This window comes from Phaenicophaeus curvirostris, chromosome 1, assembly GCF_032191515.1.
Source record: "Phaenicophaeus curvirostris isolate KB17595 chromosome 1, BPBGC_Pcur_1.0, whole genome shotgun sequence".
Lineage (NCBI taxonomy): Eukaryota > Metazoa > Chordata > Aves > Cuculiformes > Cuculidae > Phaenicophaeus > Phaenicophaeus curvirostris.
Genome location: NC_091392.1, coordinates 44,531,760 through 44,551,338, shown reverse-complemented (window position 1 = coordinate 44,551,338; position 19,579 = coordinate 44,531,760). Strand labels below are relative to the sequence as shown.

The 19,579-nt window shown below is 41.8% G+C and overlaps 1 protein-coding gene across 1 annotated transcript; it reads right to left on the bottom strand.

The window, feature by feature from the left end:
• Positions 1 to 612: 612 nt before the first annotated feature.
• Positions 613 to 10,340, bottom strand: PVALB (parvalbumin). The gene is made up of 5 exons (XM_069856587.1): positions 10,180 to 10,340; positions 9,823 to 9,890; positions 7,728 to 7,860; positions 7,212 to 7,321; positions 613 to 1,708 (listed from the first exon to the last, which is right to left on the bottom strand). Exons 2-5 carry the CDS (start codon positions 9,881 to 9,883, stop codon positions 1,680 to 1,682), a joined length of 333 nt encoding a protein of 110 aa, XP_069712688.1. The 5' UTR covers positions 9,884 to 9,890; positions 10,180 to 10,340; the 3' UTR covers positions 613 to 1,679.
• Positions 10,341 to 19,579: the final 9,239 nt, after the last annotated feature.

The following is a 19,579-nucleotide window of genomic DNA, read 5'->3' as shown; positions in this document are numbered from 1 at the left end:
GGGCTTTTAATGTCAATTCTCTGATGATGCTTCAATAGCTGGGTTCCTAATGTTTTTTCTGTACCACGTATGCTCTTGTAATTACTCTTTATTGCCACTTGAGGTCAGCAGCTGCCGAGAAAAAGAAGTCAATAAACTGTCGCTTCGTGGCAATCCGTTTTCATTTGCTTTATTTAGAGTACTTAAAAATCAATACTTTCTTCAGATCCGTGTATGTTGTGCAAAACCAAAGGATTCCTTTTGAACGCACAGCAGATTCAGCAAAAAAAGTCTTCCTTTTAAGTTACTAGAGAGTGAAAATCCGGAGTGGCTCTAGGGAATGTTTATTGGCTTCCAAAGAGCATTGGGGAATCACTATGGCAGAGAATGCTATTCTGCGCAATGTGTCGGTGCCAGGCTTTCAGCCTTATCTTTTTGTTTATTACTAAATTAGTGATAATAAATCTGAGTGGAATAAGGTATTATTGCTGCAGGGAAGAGTTTGGAATCCAGAAATGGCAAATATCCTTGCTTTTTATTGCAGTAATAATCAATGTTCTGTCAAGATGTGGTAAGATGTTGCCTAAAAGGGTTTTTTCCCCCCCTTCCTTTTAATCTCTGATTAGGAAAAAAAAAAAAGGGTAAAAAGAATAAGCCCGGTGCTAAAGTTACTGAACAGGATTTGGGAAACAAGTGTTTAGCTATTGGCTCTGTCATAGGCTTACAATTGCCTAGTTGTTTCCTTTGCTTGAGTCCGTTTCCTACGCGCAACTCAAAAAAAGGATATTCTGTCCTCTGGTGAAGTTTTAGAAGAAATGGGTTTTTTTGATGGGATTTTTTGCTACACTGTTTTAACAGTGGGAGAGTCAACAGCAGCATCACATGAATCTTGGTGTCCCCTTTCCTGAAATTCATACTGTTGTTTCTTGTGAGTATTCTGTTCTTCGTGTCCTAGATAGTTGTATAATATTACTAGTAAACATATCCTGTGTTTCAGAAGTGACTGCATTTTATTAGTTTATGGAGTTATTCCCATACATGATTGGCACCAACACATATTCCTGTCAAATCTTTTATCCAAAAATACCCCTGTACCAGGCAAATTTCACAAATGATACAGTCAGGGATCAATTTACTGATCACCAAAATACAGCAGGGGAGATGTAGGTTAAATATTAGGAAATACTTTTTAGCGATGATACTAAGTCAAAAGATCAAACTGCCAAATGAAGTTGGGTAATTGCCATCACTAGAGATTTTCCAGGCTTTGAGTATGCATCTATTTAGAAGGGATGGCTTAAAAATAATGCAGTCAGTTTTGCCACCATTCAGAACTTGGGCTGAATGACTCATTATATGCATGTTTTATCCCAAATAATTTTTAAAATTTCTTCCCACTTTAGCTAGGTATAAAGCAGCGGGGATGTCAGCAAAGAAGAATAAAATTTTCTCTCAGTGTGTGCCAAGCCTACATGAAATAGGAAATGAGTTACAGTGAGAGAGAATAAAGCCCAGGTTGATGTGACCTTTATTATTTTAACAGTGTCTTTCAGCACAATTACAGAGTTGCAGGATTGCAGAGAACAGAGCTGGAGTATAAAATAACATAAATAAATAGAACAGGAGCCGAAGCAGTCAGCAGAAGGTGGTTGGAATTGGGCAGTGAAGGATGGGTGAAGGGTTCGCATTGGTCAAAGCCTTTATGATTCAGCCACCATAGTTGCAAATTCTGGAGGAGAGAAAAAAAAAAAAAAAGAAATGTTAAAGAAAGAATATGTAAAGAAGGAGGAAGCATATTACAAGATTACAGAGTCACCGGCATAGCAGAAATATCACAATAACAGAAGAACAAAGACATCCAAGTTAATTAAAGGGAAAGTATGACTGGGGAAATCTTACAGTGACATGAAAGGATTTTTTGAGGGTAAGGGAGAAATGCAATACATGCCAGACTGTCAAGACTGTCCACTGCTATTCATCTGAAGAACTTGATTAGTTCCCTGTTATTCCTTTGTAAATCTCGGTAGGGAAAAGGAGAGAACTAGAAATTTAATTTTGCACTGAGATAAATTTCTTTTATGTCAGAGTTTGGCAAAGAGACTCATTAATGGGTCTTTCAGAGTATTCATGTCTTTATATTATAAGTATATTACATTCAAACTCAATTTTGTAATGGCAAATTGACTGAAAATGACAGATTACATAAACAGAAGGCTTATACAAACCTACGTAGCAGTCTTGACCACATTGATGATAACGAGAGATATTTCTGAGATCTCAGAGGGCCAGGATTTTACTTGGTAGCTTTTATTAGTGTTACACGATAATATTTACATAAATGAACCTATTTGCAGTTTGCTGTTATTTTGTGATTTGGTATATATGATGCCATTCAGCAGAGTGATAAAGCATGGAAAAGGCACATTTGTATCCCGGTGAACAGCTGCCTGGCGTACTGCATTCTGCACACTCTATTACTCAAGGAGGTTATAATTTCTAGCTCCGTCTAACCTTGGAACAGTAATGCATGAGAATACCTTGCACAGTTCCGTGTGCCTCAGAGCATTAAAAATGACAGACTAAAGGGAATTCCAAGAAGGGCAACAAAGATGATAAAGGGATTAGAGGGCATACAGAGAGGGTGGTTTATGGGTTTAACATAATCAGCTGAGAGGAAAATGACAAATAGGGGAGGCAGTCATCTACACAGGCTCAAGAGAAAATTATTGAAGTGTGACATAATGAAGAGTAACGTCCTGCAACTCAAAAGGATAAAAGATTAAAATTAGGCATTTTAAAGAACATTCTAATGTTCAGCTGAAAAGTGTTAAACTGTAAACAAGTGAGATCTTTACTGACTGGTGTGTGCAAACAGACAGCACTTTTGATGGTGTGTCCAAAAAAACATGTTGCCAAATGCTGACAAGTCAGGCTGAGAAATAAAAGTGTCAGAGGGTTTAAATTAAATCCAAATTTATCCATCATTTTGAAAGATGTAAATCCAAATTAGGATTAGCGATGCAGATTACTTAACACAAAACATGTATAAATCCTGTTCACGGTGGGTACATAGATAGAAAGTGTTGCAAACTGAATTTAAGAGATAACAAAAAGTACTTGTGATAGAAACCCAGACTGCTCTGGGTAGAAAAGGAAAAAGGCTATGATTATTAAATCACTGTGTGAATAAACTGTGTAGAGAGAAACATGAACTGCAATTGATAAAAACATTTCCAAAAGGGAAAACTAACTATGCATACTCTATTAGAACAAGTTGTTGTACTTGCCACAGCTAAATTAAATCCTTTCTGTAATAATTTGTATCTATGGAATATATTTGGAAAAGGTTATTGAGACTTGCAGCCAAATATTTTCTGTAATGCATTATGATAGCAATATTACCACATAGTGGCAATATATTTCATGGCCATTTTCTGGTAGCCAGCAAACCACAAAATACTCCTTCAGGACTAATGCACTTGATGCTTTTCCCAGGATTTTCAATGTAATTTAAATATTTCAAAGATATTCCAGTTGAATAATCTTGTAAAGTAGTTCACTATTTATTTTCACCCGAAGGTTCATCTGACCACAGGTGGCTTGTGGAAGCATTGTTACAAAGCCTACTCATACACACAAAACTTCTGAGATAAGGCAATGTATATCAGCCCCTGCTTGTTGGTCATTCTGGTGTTTATTGCCTCTGATGGGCCTGTTAGAAAAGAATCCTTGAGATTAGACTATTTTGTTATGTAAAATAATTTACTAGTGGTCTTGTGCCAAAGCTCTGACTTGAAAGGAAAAGATTGTTTTGCTGCATTCAATGTAGTTTAGTAGTTTATACCAGACTAATGCATACACTGTTTTAATTTACTGAAATGACAGGTGTAATCACAGAGGACACATTGTAGATGAATGAATTCTCTCCTCAGAATGTGTTTTTTACATTATCCATACAACAGCAAATCTGTTTCGGAAGCTTCATAAGTAATGACACTGATTTGTTTTGGAAGATGCGAGAGCACAAAGGGGGATAAGAAAAGGACTTGCAGAAAGTTTTTCTTCTTCGTCTTGACTTCTACCTGTGGCAAGGCCATGACTTATCATCTGTAATTTGAATGCCTGATATCTTATTTTTACAACATTTAAAGAAAATCATTGAAATATTTTAAAATATTTGCAGAGATAGAGCTGTATCAGGGAAAATATTTTGCCCTACGGGGATAAATATTTTGATATTTTTTCCTGTCTGCAGTGCATGATCTTAAAATTTTCTATGTACTTTCCCAAGGCTATTGACATCAAGAAAATGAAAGTCATGATGTTCATGTCCAGTGCTAATACACTAAATAATTTTTTTAAAAAAGCACATTATGAGCAGAAATCTTCATTTTCTTTTCTCCTCTTTCTTATAAATGTTCTCCTGAAGCTGACATTGCTGCTTCAGCATCACTTCCCAATCCAGTCTGGAAGCTAATATTTGTAGTTTTGTTAGGTAACTTGGCCTTGTCCTGCAATTTTTGTCCAATTTGCCATCTTCTCTGCACATCAGTGGAAGATGGAGGGGGCACAACATCACACAGAAGATGATTGTGCCTTGCATGCACAGGCTGCAAGTTTTCAATGGTTTAAAACTGGCAGATCAGCCCCAAAATTACTAATCTTGGTCAAACAAGAGGTAAAATGGTGGAAATATTTCTCAGCTGAATGGTCTTTCAGGAATGATAAAAGGTTTAAAGCAGGAGACCGGAAAGGAAATGTGTAACGTGAGGCCTCTAACCTGAAGAAGGCTGATTAGGCTGAGATTAACTTTTGTGACAATACACCTGAGAAAGAGGGCTCAGTGGTGTTAGAAATCCATGAAGATCAGTTCTTACAACTGCTGTGGGCTCGTTAGGGACAGCATTCGAGGGCCACCTAGTGAATTAACATGAACCCCTGTGAAAAGCTGCATGTTTGTGACTGTTTAGTGGTGTAAGAAGCTGATGTTTGAAACAAAGGGTAAAGGTGAAACCTGACAATTCAGTTATGGGGAAACAAACAAATGATTTGCAATGGAAAAACAGCAGTGCAGTACTGAATATAAATACGATATGCATTTGTGATTTTAAATTTTATTTACGTAGGCTGTTATAATCTGGAGTTTGATTTATGAACCAAATGAAAACTGAGAAAGCATCTGTCATCCTCATCCTTTTGTCACAGTCACTGCTGATAACTTTGCATGTATTTCAAGCCTTTCCGGTGTAAAATTTTGCTGCTGGGAGTTCAATTAAAGGAACGGAAAAGAAACCAACCAATGTGGTATAGTAGGGATATGGCCAGAAGAAGCAAAATTTAAAAAAGCCCTTCATTCTTTTCTCATTATTGCATATAGATTCAGAGTAATTACGCTTTACAGTTAAGGACAGGTAAATGTTGCAGAAGAAAGGGATAAGGAAAAGAGATGTTTCATATTGCTTTGTTACAATATACCAGCTTGCAGGTATCGTTTCATCTTTACAAAAGAAAGTAATGGTCAATCCTATATAAAAAAAAGTTAGTGCTGTATCCTCTTCAATAAACCAGAATCAATATCACAGAATCATGGAATGGTTTGGGTTAGGAGGGACCTTAAAGACCATCCACTTCCAACCCCTCTGCCATGGGCAGGGACACCTCCCACTGTATCAGGCTGCCCCAGACCCCATCTAACCTGGCCTTGAACACCTCCAGGGACGGGGCATCCACAGTTTCCCTGGGCAACCTGTGCCAGTGCCTCACCACACTCATGATGAATATGGTTCTTTTATTCCAATTGATACTACTTTTGTCTTGCAGCCTTCCAGGAATAACTGAGAATGTGTCTGATGAGAGGTTGGCAGATCACCTGTAGCTTACTTACCTGGATCAAGTTTTCTTCTGAAACTCTTGCCCTCTGATTTTAGTACCACTGCCATTAATTTTAATGGGAATAAGGAGAAGCTATATAATAAAGTGTATGAAATTTCAAATAATTACATGCTCCTTGGGTTCAGTAGCACTGTTGAAGTTTAGCAGGGGCTTCCCCTAGATGCTTTACAATCATGATCAGAGAAGTTAAGAGACTTTAGTCTGGAAACAGGATCATAGTTTCTTATATGCCAGTGTTCTATGGACAGGCAGGTTAGCTAATATATCACCTGACTCATTTGTCAGTGGGTGGTTTTGTACATAATTTTTTCATCTTTTAAAGTGAAAAACTATGTTAGTTAAGCTTATTTTGCTTTTTATGCTTTTTTAATTGCTTTTTATTTGGAGACCACACTTTTTACAAATCCCAGAGAACAGGTAACACAGGGAAATGAGAGGGCTTTTAGATATGTTTTAGATTTCACCCTATCCTAGGGTTTATCAGTGTGGAGAAAATTTAGCAGTTGCCTGTTGTCTAGATGACTTAGTGCTCTGACCACAAACCTCCTCTACTGCCTTCTCCAGTGAAGAAAGATTTAATTCAGAAATGTTTCACTTCGTGTCTGTTCCAATGTGTCTCAGGGATACAGAAGAAAGAGGGAAAAGGAGCATTTTTGTATGTGGGCTAATTTGATTCATCCCAAGAGGGAACCGAAAACAGCAGTAATTTTTTTTATCAATGCTATGAGAGGGAAACTTTCATTTCTAGTAATTCTCATATTTAGTAAAACAGAATGACAAGCTTTCTTAGCTGTGAAGAGCCGTGTAAACACTAGCAAAGGTTGGATAGACAGTTATTGTTTAGACATTCTGTAGCAGACTGACTCTACTTTGAATTTTAAAAGCATTGCTTTGCGAAGTGTTGCATTACTTTCCTCTTTACTAATCATTAAGCAGAAATATTGGCACTCCTCTTTTTTCCTTCTCCTTTCTAAGTTTTATAGTCAGGCCGGTGTCTTTGAGCTTTCAATGTCCAGACCCCCGCTCCACTGAGATCCACAGAAAAGTTAAACTAACTGAAGTCGAAGTTGGATGGGTGCCTGGTCCTGTGCTCTGTTGGGTCTTAGCTACACCTCGGCTTCTGTAAACGCTGCCCCCTCTAGTGTCAGAACTCGGCTCCTGTTTCCCCTAAAGCCTGCAAGCAAGGTACAGCAAATGAAGCAGGACTTGGCATTGCATTAAATGCAAACCGTGTCCTTCAGAAGGTCACAGCCCCCAGTGATCCCTAGTTTTCCTCAGTTCTTGTATGTAAGAGTAATATTCGATTGTTACTGTCAAAGTTTACTCCTCTAATCACGTACCATCAGCGCCAATTTTACCATCACCGTCCTTATCTCCAGCAGCCAGAAGAGCCTTCGTTTCTGTGTCTGATAGGTCTCTTCCATCTGGGGTAAACCCCTTCAGTACAAACCTAAAGAGGAGGCATGGGAAAAAAAGGAGTTTTTTTCAGAGCATTTGCACTTTGTATTTAACTCTACCACTGTTTTCATATACGAGTTGGAACCTCACGTTTTATCTTCCGTTGCTGACCTTCCTTAACATTCAGGAAGAGTACTTTACCCTGAAACTGCATCTGACTGAAGAACTATCTGTTAAGGTATTGATCACTCGTGCGTTTCAGGGTCCTGCAATAAAAACTACAGCTAGCTCCCTCCATGGCACTTTAGAGTGTATAATCAGCAAACAACTGATTATTCCACACAAATATTGGTCAAGAGATTGAATTGTATGCTATTACCTCGAGTCCTGTAAAAAAGGAAACAGGAAATTAGACCCTTAGGGAGAAGTTAATGGAGGAAGGACATATCTTTACTTACTTTAATTCATCCTCTTCAATGAAGCCGCTTTGGTCTTTATCAAGAATATGGAAAACCTTCTTCACATCTTCTGGGCTCTTCTTTTTCAACCCCACCATCTCAAAAAACTTCTTGTAGTTGAAAGATTCAGCCGCTATAAGAGATGAAAAGCCAGAGAACTGCTTAGAAAAATCATGGAAACATATAGCAACACATACCTGTATTTTTCTTCCTTCCTGCTGCATGTCCTACCCCGGGAGGCGCGGTCGAGCCTGGCTCTGCTAGGAGCTGGGTGTAAGCACTGTAGTTTTCTATCCTTCACAGACACTAACTGAAACAGGCAAAAGGGGACTCTGTTTTGCAGGTGAAGAGTTGAGAGGTACAGAGGGATGTGGACTTGCCCAAGGTCACTCAGGAAGTCTGTGACAGAGTTGGGAGCTGAAGTCTAATCTGCTCGGTCTCATTCCAGTGCATTAGCACCCCCACGCCCTATTTTTTTTTTTTCCTCCTTTTTGCTAAGTTTTACGCTAAAACAGTCACCTGAGAGCAGACTCTGGCTATTAACATCCCTGTTACCTTTTGGACATTCCCATCCCTGGGGGAAAAAAAAAACACCACTCTTGCTCAACCACGCAAGCCCAGCACTGATGAGAAGTGTTTCAGAGCACATGAGTATTTCAGTTCTGTTTCTTTTTTTTCCTGAAGCGTTCCTAGAAACCAGCGCTACATTTCGAAGGCTAAAGGTATCGTGGTTGATCAGCTCAGGCGCTGCGAGGCGGTGCCGTGTGCTGCCTACAAGACCTTGTGAGGCTCGGGGTAAAAAAAAAAAAAAAAAAAACAAACCAAAAAACGCAGAGCCCTTGAAACGGAGCTGAGATAAATGAATTTACCTGCTCCACCTCTCGCGTCCTTTAACCGCACCCGCTTTGTCCCACCCGCCTAGCCCAGCCACTATGGTGTAGATTAGAAATCCAATACGGTGACCTCCAAAACGTGTTGTGTGGACTTGTTGTTTTCCCTTCCCCAGGCATTATTATTCCCGCCGCAGTTTTTTTCCTATTGCATAAAATTAAGCAGGCTCAGACTTTCGTGATCTGCTTGACTGAGATGTGTCATTAGTCGCTGCTAATTGCATCTGCTCCGGGACTCGAAGGTGGCCCCAGAACAATGGAAGCTAATGAGAGGAGCAGCTGCTGGATGGAGCAAAGCAGTTTGGTCGGTCCCTTCCCCTCTCCGGCTGCTGAGTTTATTCGGGCTCAGCGGGTTTTGCGCTTCAAGCGTGTTTGGGAAGGTCATGGCAGAGAGCAGGACAGAGAGAGGCTGCTCTGCTGGACTGTGCGATCAGCCAGGGGGTTTGGGGAGGTGGGATGGGGTTGGGACACAACGTGTGCATCCCGGAGCGGCACTGCTGCCGTTTCACTGAGAGCACCCCGAACTACCCGAATCTCTGTAATTAAGATGAAGGTCCTGCTGTCAGTTTAGGGGTCGCGATGGATTAGAGGGGTAGGGAGCGTCTGAAAGCCGGAGGAGGCTGAGGAGGCAGGAGGGACCGCTGCAGCCATTCCTCCCGCAGAAAGCTGCTGCAGTCGAGCAGTGCACCTCCGTGCTCTACTGTTGCCTTCTGCTCTATCCCGAAAAGGGAAGCGCACCTGGGGATTCCACATAGGAAGTAAGAAAAGAGTGGTTCCTTATCTCATCGGAACGAGAGGCAGCAGTTCTGTAATACCTGAAACTGAATTTCGAAGGTGACTGGGAAGCTGCCAACATCCACGGCTGGCTTCCCTATCCCACCTCAAGATATAATCCACCCTGGTTCGCTGAGGGTTTTGTTCCTTTTAGAAGCATCCTCTCGGTAGAAGGCAAGTCTGTCCGCAGTTACTGTCTTTAAAATAAATATTCCCCCTCTGTAACGTGCAGGGCAAGTTTGCTGGGGGTGCAGCCCTACACTTGATAAACCTGTCACGCTTTCACTGCACTTCTGAAAACACATCCTCGTTTGAGATTTTGTCTAGCCGAATCCTCTAATCTTCCTCGAGTTTAAATAAATGCATTGATATCCTAAGCTGGAGAGACGAAGGAGGGGAAAGAGGAGGGAAAAAAAAAAAAAAGCACTCACCTGAAAAGGCTCCCACAGCCTTCTTGATATCCTCAGCGCTGAGCAAGTCAGTCATAGCCATCCTGCAACTGTTTGAACAGGGAAGCAAGTGCGAAAAGATTAAAAAGTGCTTTTCTCATCATTTCGGCTCATATGACCAAAGCTGCAGTGCTGTGTGGGGATGTCACACCGGGGAAGGCTGGAGCCGCGCCAGCTATATAGCTCCGCGTGGATCCGAGCCACGGGCTGTCGCTCTCCAGCTTGCAGAGCACCGGGGAGTCCACGGAGGCTCAAGAGGGGGTGCGGGGATGCCCCTGCGGGGGCCGGGGTGGGGGCAGTTGGGGGTCGCTCCCTGGGAGGCCGGAGCTTGAGCCTTACGGGAGCAGCGCCGGAGTCCGTGGTGGCAGCGGCTGGAGAAAGAGTTGTGTCAAGGTCAAGTTCTCGGGTGCGGTGGGAGAGCTAGTGGTGCAGAGCAGAGCCTGTTCCTTTAGTAAGTCGGGAAGAGCTTTACCAGTTCTACTCGGAACTGCAGCATATGCCAAGCTTGGAGCTGCTCTTGAGGTCGGGAAGCGAATATAAGGTAGCTTTTGAACATTCGCCTTACCGTTGAAACACTTCAAACATCTCCCTCTTCTCCCTTCCCCCCCTCCACACACACACATTCCTTTCAGACCTCGTTTCTTTCGGGCCAGTCCATATTAAGCATCATCCTCGCTGAATGAATTATCACATCCCTGTGAATCCTACAGATCCCGTTTGTAAGGCACAATATGCTGCAAAAATCTTCCACGATATGATATGGGGAAGCGAGATAAGGAGGGACGAGTTGCTCGTGCGGAGCTCCTGGGTGGTGGGGGGCTTCCCAGGTGGGACCGGGCACTCCAAAAAAGAAGATGATTTAGGAAGTGTAATGTGTTTTCTAGGTTTTTGGGTTATTTTCTCCAAGAAACCGTGCCCATGGCAAGCAGTCCAAGTCCTTGTCAGAGCTTGGGCAGGAGCCACCAGGCTGAGACAACCGAGGTGAGGGCCCAGGAGCAGGGCAGATCCCTGCAGGAGCAGTGGCATCTCTGCTCCAGATATCCCCACGCTGCCTCCAGCGGGTACAGCCCGATCCCGCTGACACAGTCGCACCCTTGTCCTGAACGGGGAGCGGCCTCAAAAAAAAAAAAAAAAAAAAAAAAAGAAAGACCAAACCACCCCCAAACCCCCAAAATTTAAAAAAAAAGGAGGAGGCTGCTTGCTGCCAAAACTCGGGTCGCTCTGTTAGTAATTCCGCTTTCAAAAGTAGGAGCCCCCATCCTTCCCCCCAGGTTTGGCTCTAAGGGTGAGTCATTAGCACGCCACCCAGCGCAGAAGGACGGAGGAGGAGGAGGTGACACTGGGGTGTCCCCCCCTTTTTCTTTTTTAAACAGCAGCTCTTTACTTGTGGGAGGGACTGACGTTTTTCTCTCGTTGGAACCCCCACCCCACCCCGCATTTCTCTTCCCTGAGCTACAAGAGCGACTTGTTTTCCTCCAAGGATAAACAAGGAAATGGATCAGGGAGCCGAGTCCCTCTCCCCAGGCCGAACGCCTCTTTTTTTCTGCTCTACAAGGGATGCTGACCCGAGATAAGCTGCAGCCCTCCAGAAAGGCTCCAAGCATCCTCCCCGCACGGGGGGTTCTCGCTCAGCTCCCCGCGTTGTTTCGGAGCTGGGAGGTAAAAAGCGTGCGGTGAAGACAGCGCTGGGGTTACTCGGGTCTCTTGCGGGACTGAAGGTTGGAAACCGGAGCTGAAAAAGCCTCGTGTAGCACAGGTTAAAACCCAATTAGTTAGTTAGTCTGTCCTGCGCTCAGGTTAAACGGAGACCCAGCTGCTTAAGAAGAGAAATCAATGGTCAGGTAGGGTTGGACTTGATCTCAAAGGTCTTTTCCAACCTAGCGATTCCATGTGCGTGATCTTCCCTCATTGCCCTCGCCCTTCACTTTTCTTAACTGGCAGAAGAGAGTCTCTTCTTTTTCCCAACAGAGACGCTTCTTCCCTGCTTTGCCGAGCTCCGTGCGGGCTGCAAAGGAGCTGGGCCTCAGTCTCCACTGTTTCTTTTCTTTCTTGGGAACCTTTTGCAACCCCAAGGCTGAGGGTTCCTCCTTCTCGGAGCCTCCTTTTAGGTCCCTGCCTCCCGGGGAAGCTCCTTCCCCCCTGCCCCCGGGATGCTCTCCTTGCGGGTCTCTCGTGTTTCGGTGTCAGCCCCGCTGTGCTGACGGGGCAGAGCGCCTTTGGAGGGCTGCCCCCGCGAGGAACTCGACCCCGCTGCGCTGGCACACGCCAATCAGGTTAATTAGCCTCCACGCCGAGCGAACTCGTGCCCTGGAATCCCGGATCCTCCGCATCCCTAACGATGCGCGAACGGATCCGCCGGGGCCCCTCCGGCCCCATCGTGCTGTGGAGGCGAAAAGTGAGAGGTGCCAGAAAAACGAGGCTTCGGATCAGGTGGAGCTGCCTGGATGGCGTAAAGAATCCTTTCCCCCCCTTCCTACCCTCCCCTCTCAAGCTCCCCCCCCCCCAACCTCAGCTCCCCCATCCCCTGTTAGGAAGCTGAGAGGCCAAAACAGTGAAAAGTTATCGACCACAAAGGGTTAAACAGCAGGCAGCTCGGGGGGCTGATACGGAGAAGGACGAACCACCGAGCTTTAGTCAAAGCCGCTATGTTATTCTAATATTAAAAAAGGCGTTTCACGAATTGGCAGTTCCACGCTCGACCCTTCACCTTTTTCTCATCATCCCTGCGAGATGAATGACGCGTTTTTCTGTATTCCTGAGGTTTTGCCAATTTTCCTGCCCCAACTGCTTGCACAATCCACACGGTGGATTTCCAAGTTGTCTCCCCAGAAGATCTCGTACAGATCAACTCCCCCCTTCCACCAGGGTGACATTCGTGCCAAGTAAACGATCAAGTGAATCGAATAGAAATCAAACCTCTCTTGTCAAACACACACAACGCAGGGAGAGTTTCACGAGCAGCAGAGAACCCCCCACGCCAAAAGTTGAAGCAGAAAGCCAGGAGTCCTTTGAGAAAAAGGGTAACACGTTTCCTTTACCTTCCTAATGACAACACCAAGGAGAACAACTTCATCCCATCTCTTACGATGGTTTATGCACAGAGAGAGCGGCGGGTTTTGGAGGCCCTTTGCTTCACGACTGAGCGTTTCAGTAAATTTTGTTCTCTAGGTCCTTGCTCGCATTCTCGTTCACTTTCATCCCTCTCCTTTCCTCTACTGTTATCTCCATTTGTTCACCTCCCCCCTCCTTTTCTTCTCGTCCCCCCCGCCCCTCAAGTGGTCACCTATTTTCTCCTTTTCACAGCCCTTTCTTCGCGTTTTCGGTCTTCTCTGCGGGAAGCCAGAAGATTTGCACCTCTTTGTCTCTGGGCTTTTGTTTGGGGGAAGAGGGATAGGGTGGGAGTGATGGAAGTATCCGTATCTGCTTTCCCTCGAGCGAAGGTCCTGGGTTCCTGCCGGGAGCGGGAGAATTTGCTGTGGAAGTTTGAACATTTTCTTGCTACTTACCTTTTGGGTCTCTCCTAAGCACGCTTGGAAAGGGTGTGAGATACCGAGGTGGTCAAAAAGAGGTGGAACTCGGGGTAGGAACCCCACTTATATAATCTCTCTTGCTCTTTCTATTTTTGGCAGGTGATACCCACTCCTCACTGGTATCAGATTCAGGGATTTTGGTGGCGGTGTCACATTTATCTTTCCCTTAACTAATCAAGGAAGGCTATTAATAATCCTTGGCACTCACCTTCTCCTGGCTGTGAAAACCTATTACCTCGGCAAACCCAGGATCCGCTTGAAGCGTTATTGTTAAGGGGAGAGGCAGAAGGTATGAATCAGCTGTTTGGGGGCAAATGGGCACTTCATCTTCCATCAGATGGAGGTGGAGATCTGTCACGACGAATCAGTTCAGTTCAGGAGATGGGACCCTGCTCAGAGGGAAGGGAATAGGAAGATGCAACCTTCTCATCAGGCTGAGGGAAAGCAAAGACACACTCAGGTGTTGATTGATTGGAGTGGTTGGACTCGATGATCCGGTGGGTCTCTTCCAACCTGGTGATTCTATGACTCTATGATTCTCTTCATCCCTGGCAGATACCAATTGAAACAAAAGAAAGCAACCTTAAACTGCATCCTGCTCCTAAAGATTCAATAGTCAGCTTTACCTCTTGGTCTTGTAGGAAGACATAAGTAATTTCTCCTGTAGCCAACAGCAAACTCAGTTGTGTAATTCTTGTTGCGTATACTCATGGGAACCTCCAAAATCTCCATTCTGGGCCCCACTGGGCAAGGTGCTGTGGAAGGCTAAAAAATTTACAACCTGAGCTTTCTTAGGAGAGGCAGAGCATTATAAATGAAGAGATACTATATATACAGTCACAATATATTGGCTGTAACCTTTTTAGCGTATAAATTCTCTTTATGCTGAGTTGCTCATTCCAGAGAAAGACACCTTTGAAGACACCTCTATTTTTGCTCCGTCAAGCAATAATAACAACAATAAAACTGGCGTTGAGAGCTATTTGCTATTCTGTAATACATCTGGGGACACTTTCCCTTGTATTTAATGTTTTTCTGGCAAGGGGAAACATTTTATAAAGGAATACTTTTATCTGGAATATATTTGTGGGTAGACAAAGAATCTTTTCTGTTTCAGAACTGAAACATAACAGTTTTTAGGTTAAAAAGCAGCCAAGGCTGTTGTGATACAACTGAAATTACCTTTCGGAAAAGTCAGGTGCTGCAAAAGTGGGATTCGATTTTCTAGCTTGATTATTAATCCTAGAAGCAAAGAAAAAGAATTGAGATATGTTTGGTATAAGAATATTTAAATATATTTCTCTACTGAAAATATAATTTTGATGGTGAGTTCTATCATGAATTGGAAATTCGCCAGCAGCTTTAGATAATTTCTAAAGAGGAGGCTTTATTGAACCAAAGATGGCAAATGTTAATTTAATTGGTTTAATGTTCTCTCTCACTCTCTCTCTCTGTTTTCTTTTCACTATGCTTTCTGTAGTAGTTTTTGAATTTTCAGTGTGCTACAGTAATACAGGAAGTAACAATACCTTTCAGGTAGCCTCCTTATTTCTCACAATGTGCCTGTGCCCTAGCTCTGAGCAGGTGAGACTTTACATTTAATTACCATATGATATAACTGACTCTTGTGGGTCCAAATGTTTCAACCAACTGGCGTGTTTCCTTTGGAGCTGTACGATTCTCAGTACACTGTTTGCTAAAGTCAATGATGTGAGGTTTGCTTTACATTTTCGCATATTATGTACCCTTGATGTAGTATCAAGATAAGATTCTGGTTTAGAGATACCAGTCTCTTGTGGTTGTTAGCCGTGTGCTCTATTTCCCTTTGGTAGCTGGCAGAATTTCTCTTTTACCTTCTTTTGGCAGCTTATAGAGGGTAAGGATTGTAGGACTGTCTTTTTAACTACCAGAGTGTGACTTCCTTTTCTGTCTGTTCTATTGGAATCAGTGCATTTTTCCAGTGGTGAAAGGAGAGCAAGTGCGGGGATAGTCATTGTGATTCCTCTGAGTAATTCACTTATGTGAAAGCAATCCTGATCAGTGGAAATCCTTTCTTATCCTTTTAGTTAGTTCCTACTAAGGCTTATTTACAAAGAGAAAAGCAGATTTGTGACCTCATAGGGCACATAGTGAGGTCTTTGTTACATGACAAATATTTAATTAAGAGAGGTTTTGTTGTTGTTTTTTTTTTGTGGTAAGAATAATACAATCAAAATCTGGCTTGTCTAGGTTGGTCGTACAAATCTACCTGAAGCTGTAAGACATGGAAGGTATTGGCAACAGGATCAGTGAGTGTTCATATGTGAAATGATAGAATTTAGGGAGGAAATTTATGTTACTGCACTCATTATTTTCAGTAATGTGGTTACATATTTACTCTATCTAAATCAGGTTCATCCAAGCAAAGATTCAGACTGGGCTTCCTCTTTAGAATAACATACACTGCAGAGTCAATTGGGTGGCTGATCCACTATAATTTCTTTTGCTCTTACCCACCACACATAACTAACTGTAATCTGAATAATAAGGTGCTTCTGGTCCGTATCAGCTGATGTACCTGGAGCTTTTTATGTTATCATTATAGTGCCAGAAAAGAAATTTAAAAAGAAAGCTTTTCCTGCTGCTGTCTCCCATGTCTAGTATGCGTGTTTTGACAAGCAACTTTAGTCTTCAGGGATACCAGTCAGCCACTTTTCACTCACCATGCATTTCTTTTCCTACTTACTTTTTAAAGAAGCCGTATGACTTCCTTTATTTGAAAGCATGTTCTAAGGATTTTGGGTTTCATTTATAAGCAATGTTTCTCGGTTGCTAGTTAAAATTTCTCTTATGTATTTTAATCTCATCTATATCTCATGTAAGTCTCTGGATCAGTTTTATTTTTCACTGTCTTCTTGGTGCTTATGCCTTTTATTAGATTTTACAAACAGTTATAATATCCTACAATCCTTGGGTTAGCTAAGTTCTACAGAATTATTTATTTTACATCTTTTCTCATTAATCAGACTCTCTAGACCCGTAATCATCTTTTCTTACTTATTTTTAGTATTCCTCTGGTTTTGTTGACATATTCTTGTTTTTGTGGTGTCCAGCATAGTATGGAGTTACTTTGCTGTCTGAGCTTGTCGTGTATTCTAAAGTATCTTTTAAAGTCTCCAACTATAAGACAAGAATGATGAATCAGGTTGAACTTGCTGTAGTCCCAGATGTATGTACAATCTAGTACCCATCCATGTAGCATTTAGATTTGGAAAGAATTCACACAGTGATTTAAAATATTTTAAAAATAATTTGTATACCTGCAGCCTTTTTTGATTAAAAATGTTTTGAAGCATTTTATAACCAGCATTCATTATACAGGAACTCCTTCATTTTCCTCCAAGGCAAAGCTCAGTGCTGATCTCAACTATGTTTAGAGGCCTTCTCATGAGGTCTTAGGTGTATTGTCCTCTTTCAACTTACTTCTAAAGAAAGAAAGAAAGAACTATCATATTACTATAATTTTTAACTGAAATGAGATGCTTCGGGTGCTCTGTATAACCATAAAACATACAATATTGTGATTCAGGATTCTAGAAACCCTGTACCAAAATTCTTTTGGAGCAGTAGCAGTAAATAAGAGTTTTAATTAATATAACTCAACTGGGAATTATTAGGAAGACTAAATGTCAATACCCATGTTAGAAGTTGTTCAGAATTTTGGGACAAATCTCTCCTAGCAAAAGTACTACCAACCTTTCATGTTGGTGAATACAACTTGTAGTTTTTCATGAGATACATTTACATAGTAAAGAATAAGCACCTGTTAAATTTAGCCTGCTAGGGATGTTGTTATGCGGTGAGCTTTTATGTGTTGGAGAGGAGAATGGGCAAATTAATGGAAGAGTGACCCATTGAAGGTTATCAAACTAATACAGGCCATAGCCAGCTTGTGAAGTTTCTGAACTAACATGTTTAGGATTTGGGATAGGATTAGGGGAAATTGTCATAATGTGATTGCCTTGCGCTTACATTCCTCCAAAGGCTTTTATCTTTATCCACTGCTGGGGACAGGATGCTGGGTTAGAGGACTGGAGGAAACTTATTGTGATTCAGTATGGTTGTTTTTATTTTCCTCAGCATAGTTTTTCACACACATGAAAAGTGGAAGGATCAGGTGGACAGAATGCATACAGAAAATAAATGGCTCAGAGTACCCCTAGGAAAAAGTCTTTTTCTTCGTTAATATAAACCAGGAAACTTTAGTACCTGTTTACTGTTGCTTCTGACTGTATGCTGCCCTTGAGTTCATATATGCCCTCTTTAGGCTGCATAGTTGTTCAGGTATATATATATTATACTACTGCCCTGTAACTGAAAATGTCATTTGTTTTGTATATCCTAATTATAATTTCTTTCTGCCATATGGAGTATATCAGATTGATTCAGGCTTTTTAGGTTCCATTACTTCTCCATAGTCCATGCAATGGACTATTTTTCCATTTGCCTGAGAGGAGACTGTATTCCAAGTATCTAAGCTGAGTGGTTCCATTTTTACACACGATTCCTCTGATAATTGGCTCAAAAGCTGAAATTAGCAAATGATCACAAGAGATACCCCAGAGGGAGAAGTAGGTCAATAATAGTCCGTGCTACCAGTGGGCTGTGGGGGCTCTCCAGCTTGTATTGCAAATAGTGTGGAAAAGAAAGTGAGATGCCTTAAACAGTATCACCCAAAGGAGATAATACAAATGAAAATCAGTAAAAGGTGTTTCTGTGTAAACCCCTGGTGAGAATTAGGCTCAGATTACCAAAGAAGAAAAGAGCTAGTGCTAAAAGTGTAGGTCTGTGTATCATCACACCTCTCAGCAACTCTCAAATGGATACTTGCAGCAGGAAAAAAAGCTGTTAGTCCCAGTGGGAAACCTTGACCCCAAGGTTAAGAGAATGGAAACAGTTGTTTTTTTTTACAACAAACACTTGTGGGTATCAGACATTTGTCATAATTGACACTCTGGTGTTGTTCACACTGGGATGAATAAGCCCATGTAATTATTACCACAGGGGTTATATTCTACAAAAACTAGCACAGCAGAAAGATGACTTCATTACTTATTCCCATTTATACTAGGCTGCTGGTAGGAGAGCAGGCAAAACATTTAGATCAGGGTAAACAGCTTCTGGGGAAATTTGACTTCAGTTTTAGCAGATGGAATCCTGCACTAACCCAAACTTTGATTGCTATTCTTTAATGAATTTGGGGATTTTTTTTCTTATGCTCTTATAATTTGTTTCAGAGCTGTTACTGGACAGTGAGATAGATTTACAAGTCAGAGGTTTGTAAAGAATTTTATAGCAGTGATGCTGAAATGGCAAGTTGGGGCTTTTCCTGCCAACCTCCCAAGTGGAAACTGCTGGCTAAGAAAGTCTATAACTAGCAGTACAAAAGGAGCAGGGTTGTGTCAGCTCTTTAATTTTTGTCAATATTTCATTAGAAAACAATTATTCCACTTACATGACTGAAAAATGAGATATCTTCTGAGGCTTAGGTCATGACTTGAATGCAGTCAAGGAGAATATCAGTAAATAACAATCATTATTCTGTGGAACTCTTTCAGTGATGAAATGAGTTGAACAGCCCCAGTCATTAATAAACAGAAACACACAAAACAAACTTATTGGCAGTAAAAGAATATCTTCATGTACTTCACAGCCTGAATTAGACCCAAACACTGAATTCTCCAGTACCTTCTCTTCTTTATCTTGTTATGTTGCCTAAAGGAATGACTGCAGGAAGAAAATCCCTACTTTTCTTACCTATGCTAAACTTCTTAAGGGAAAGGACGGACATTCAAGTGTTAGCTTGTCCAACAGCATCCACTTTTGCATCTGGGATTCCCTCAGATAAATGTCAAATTGAAAATTTTCATAAGGACATATATAAATAATATTATAATAAGTATAATAAGTATTTTCACTGCCATTACCGGTGTACCACAACTTCTTACAATTCACTTCTGGATATTCCTTCTGATAATGATCATAGCAACTTGCTCATAATCATAGAATCATAGACTGGCTTGGGTTGGAAGGGACCAGGAAGGTCTTCTGGTCCAAAACCCCTACAGTGAGCAGGGACATCTTATATATGGGGATTTGTTTTGTTTTGGTTTTTTTTTTCCTAGGCTATGTGAAAAAGTTTATTCCTGTAATTTGAAATATAATTTGAA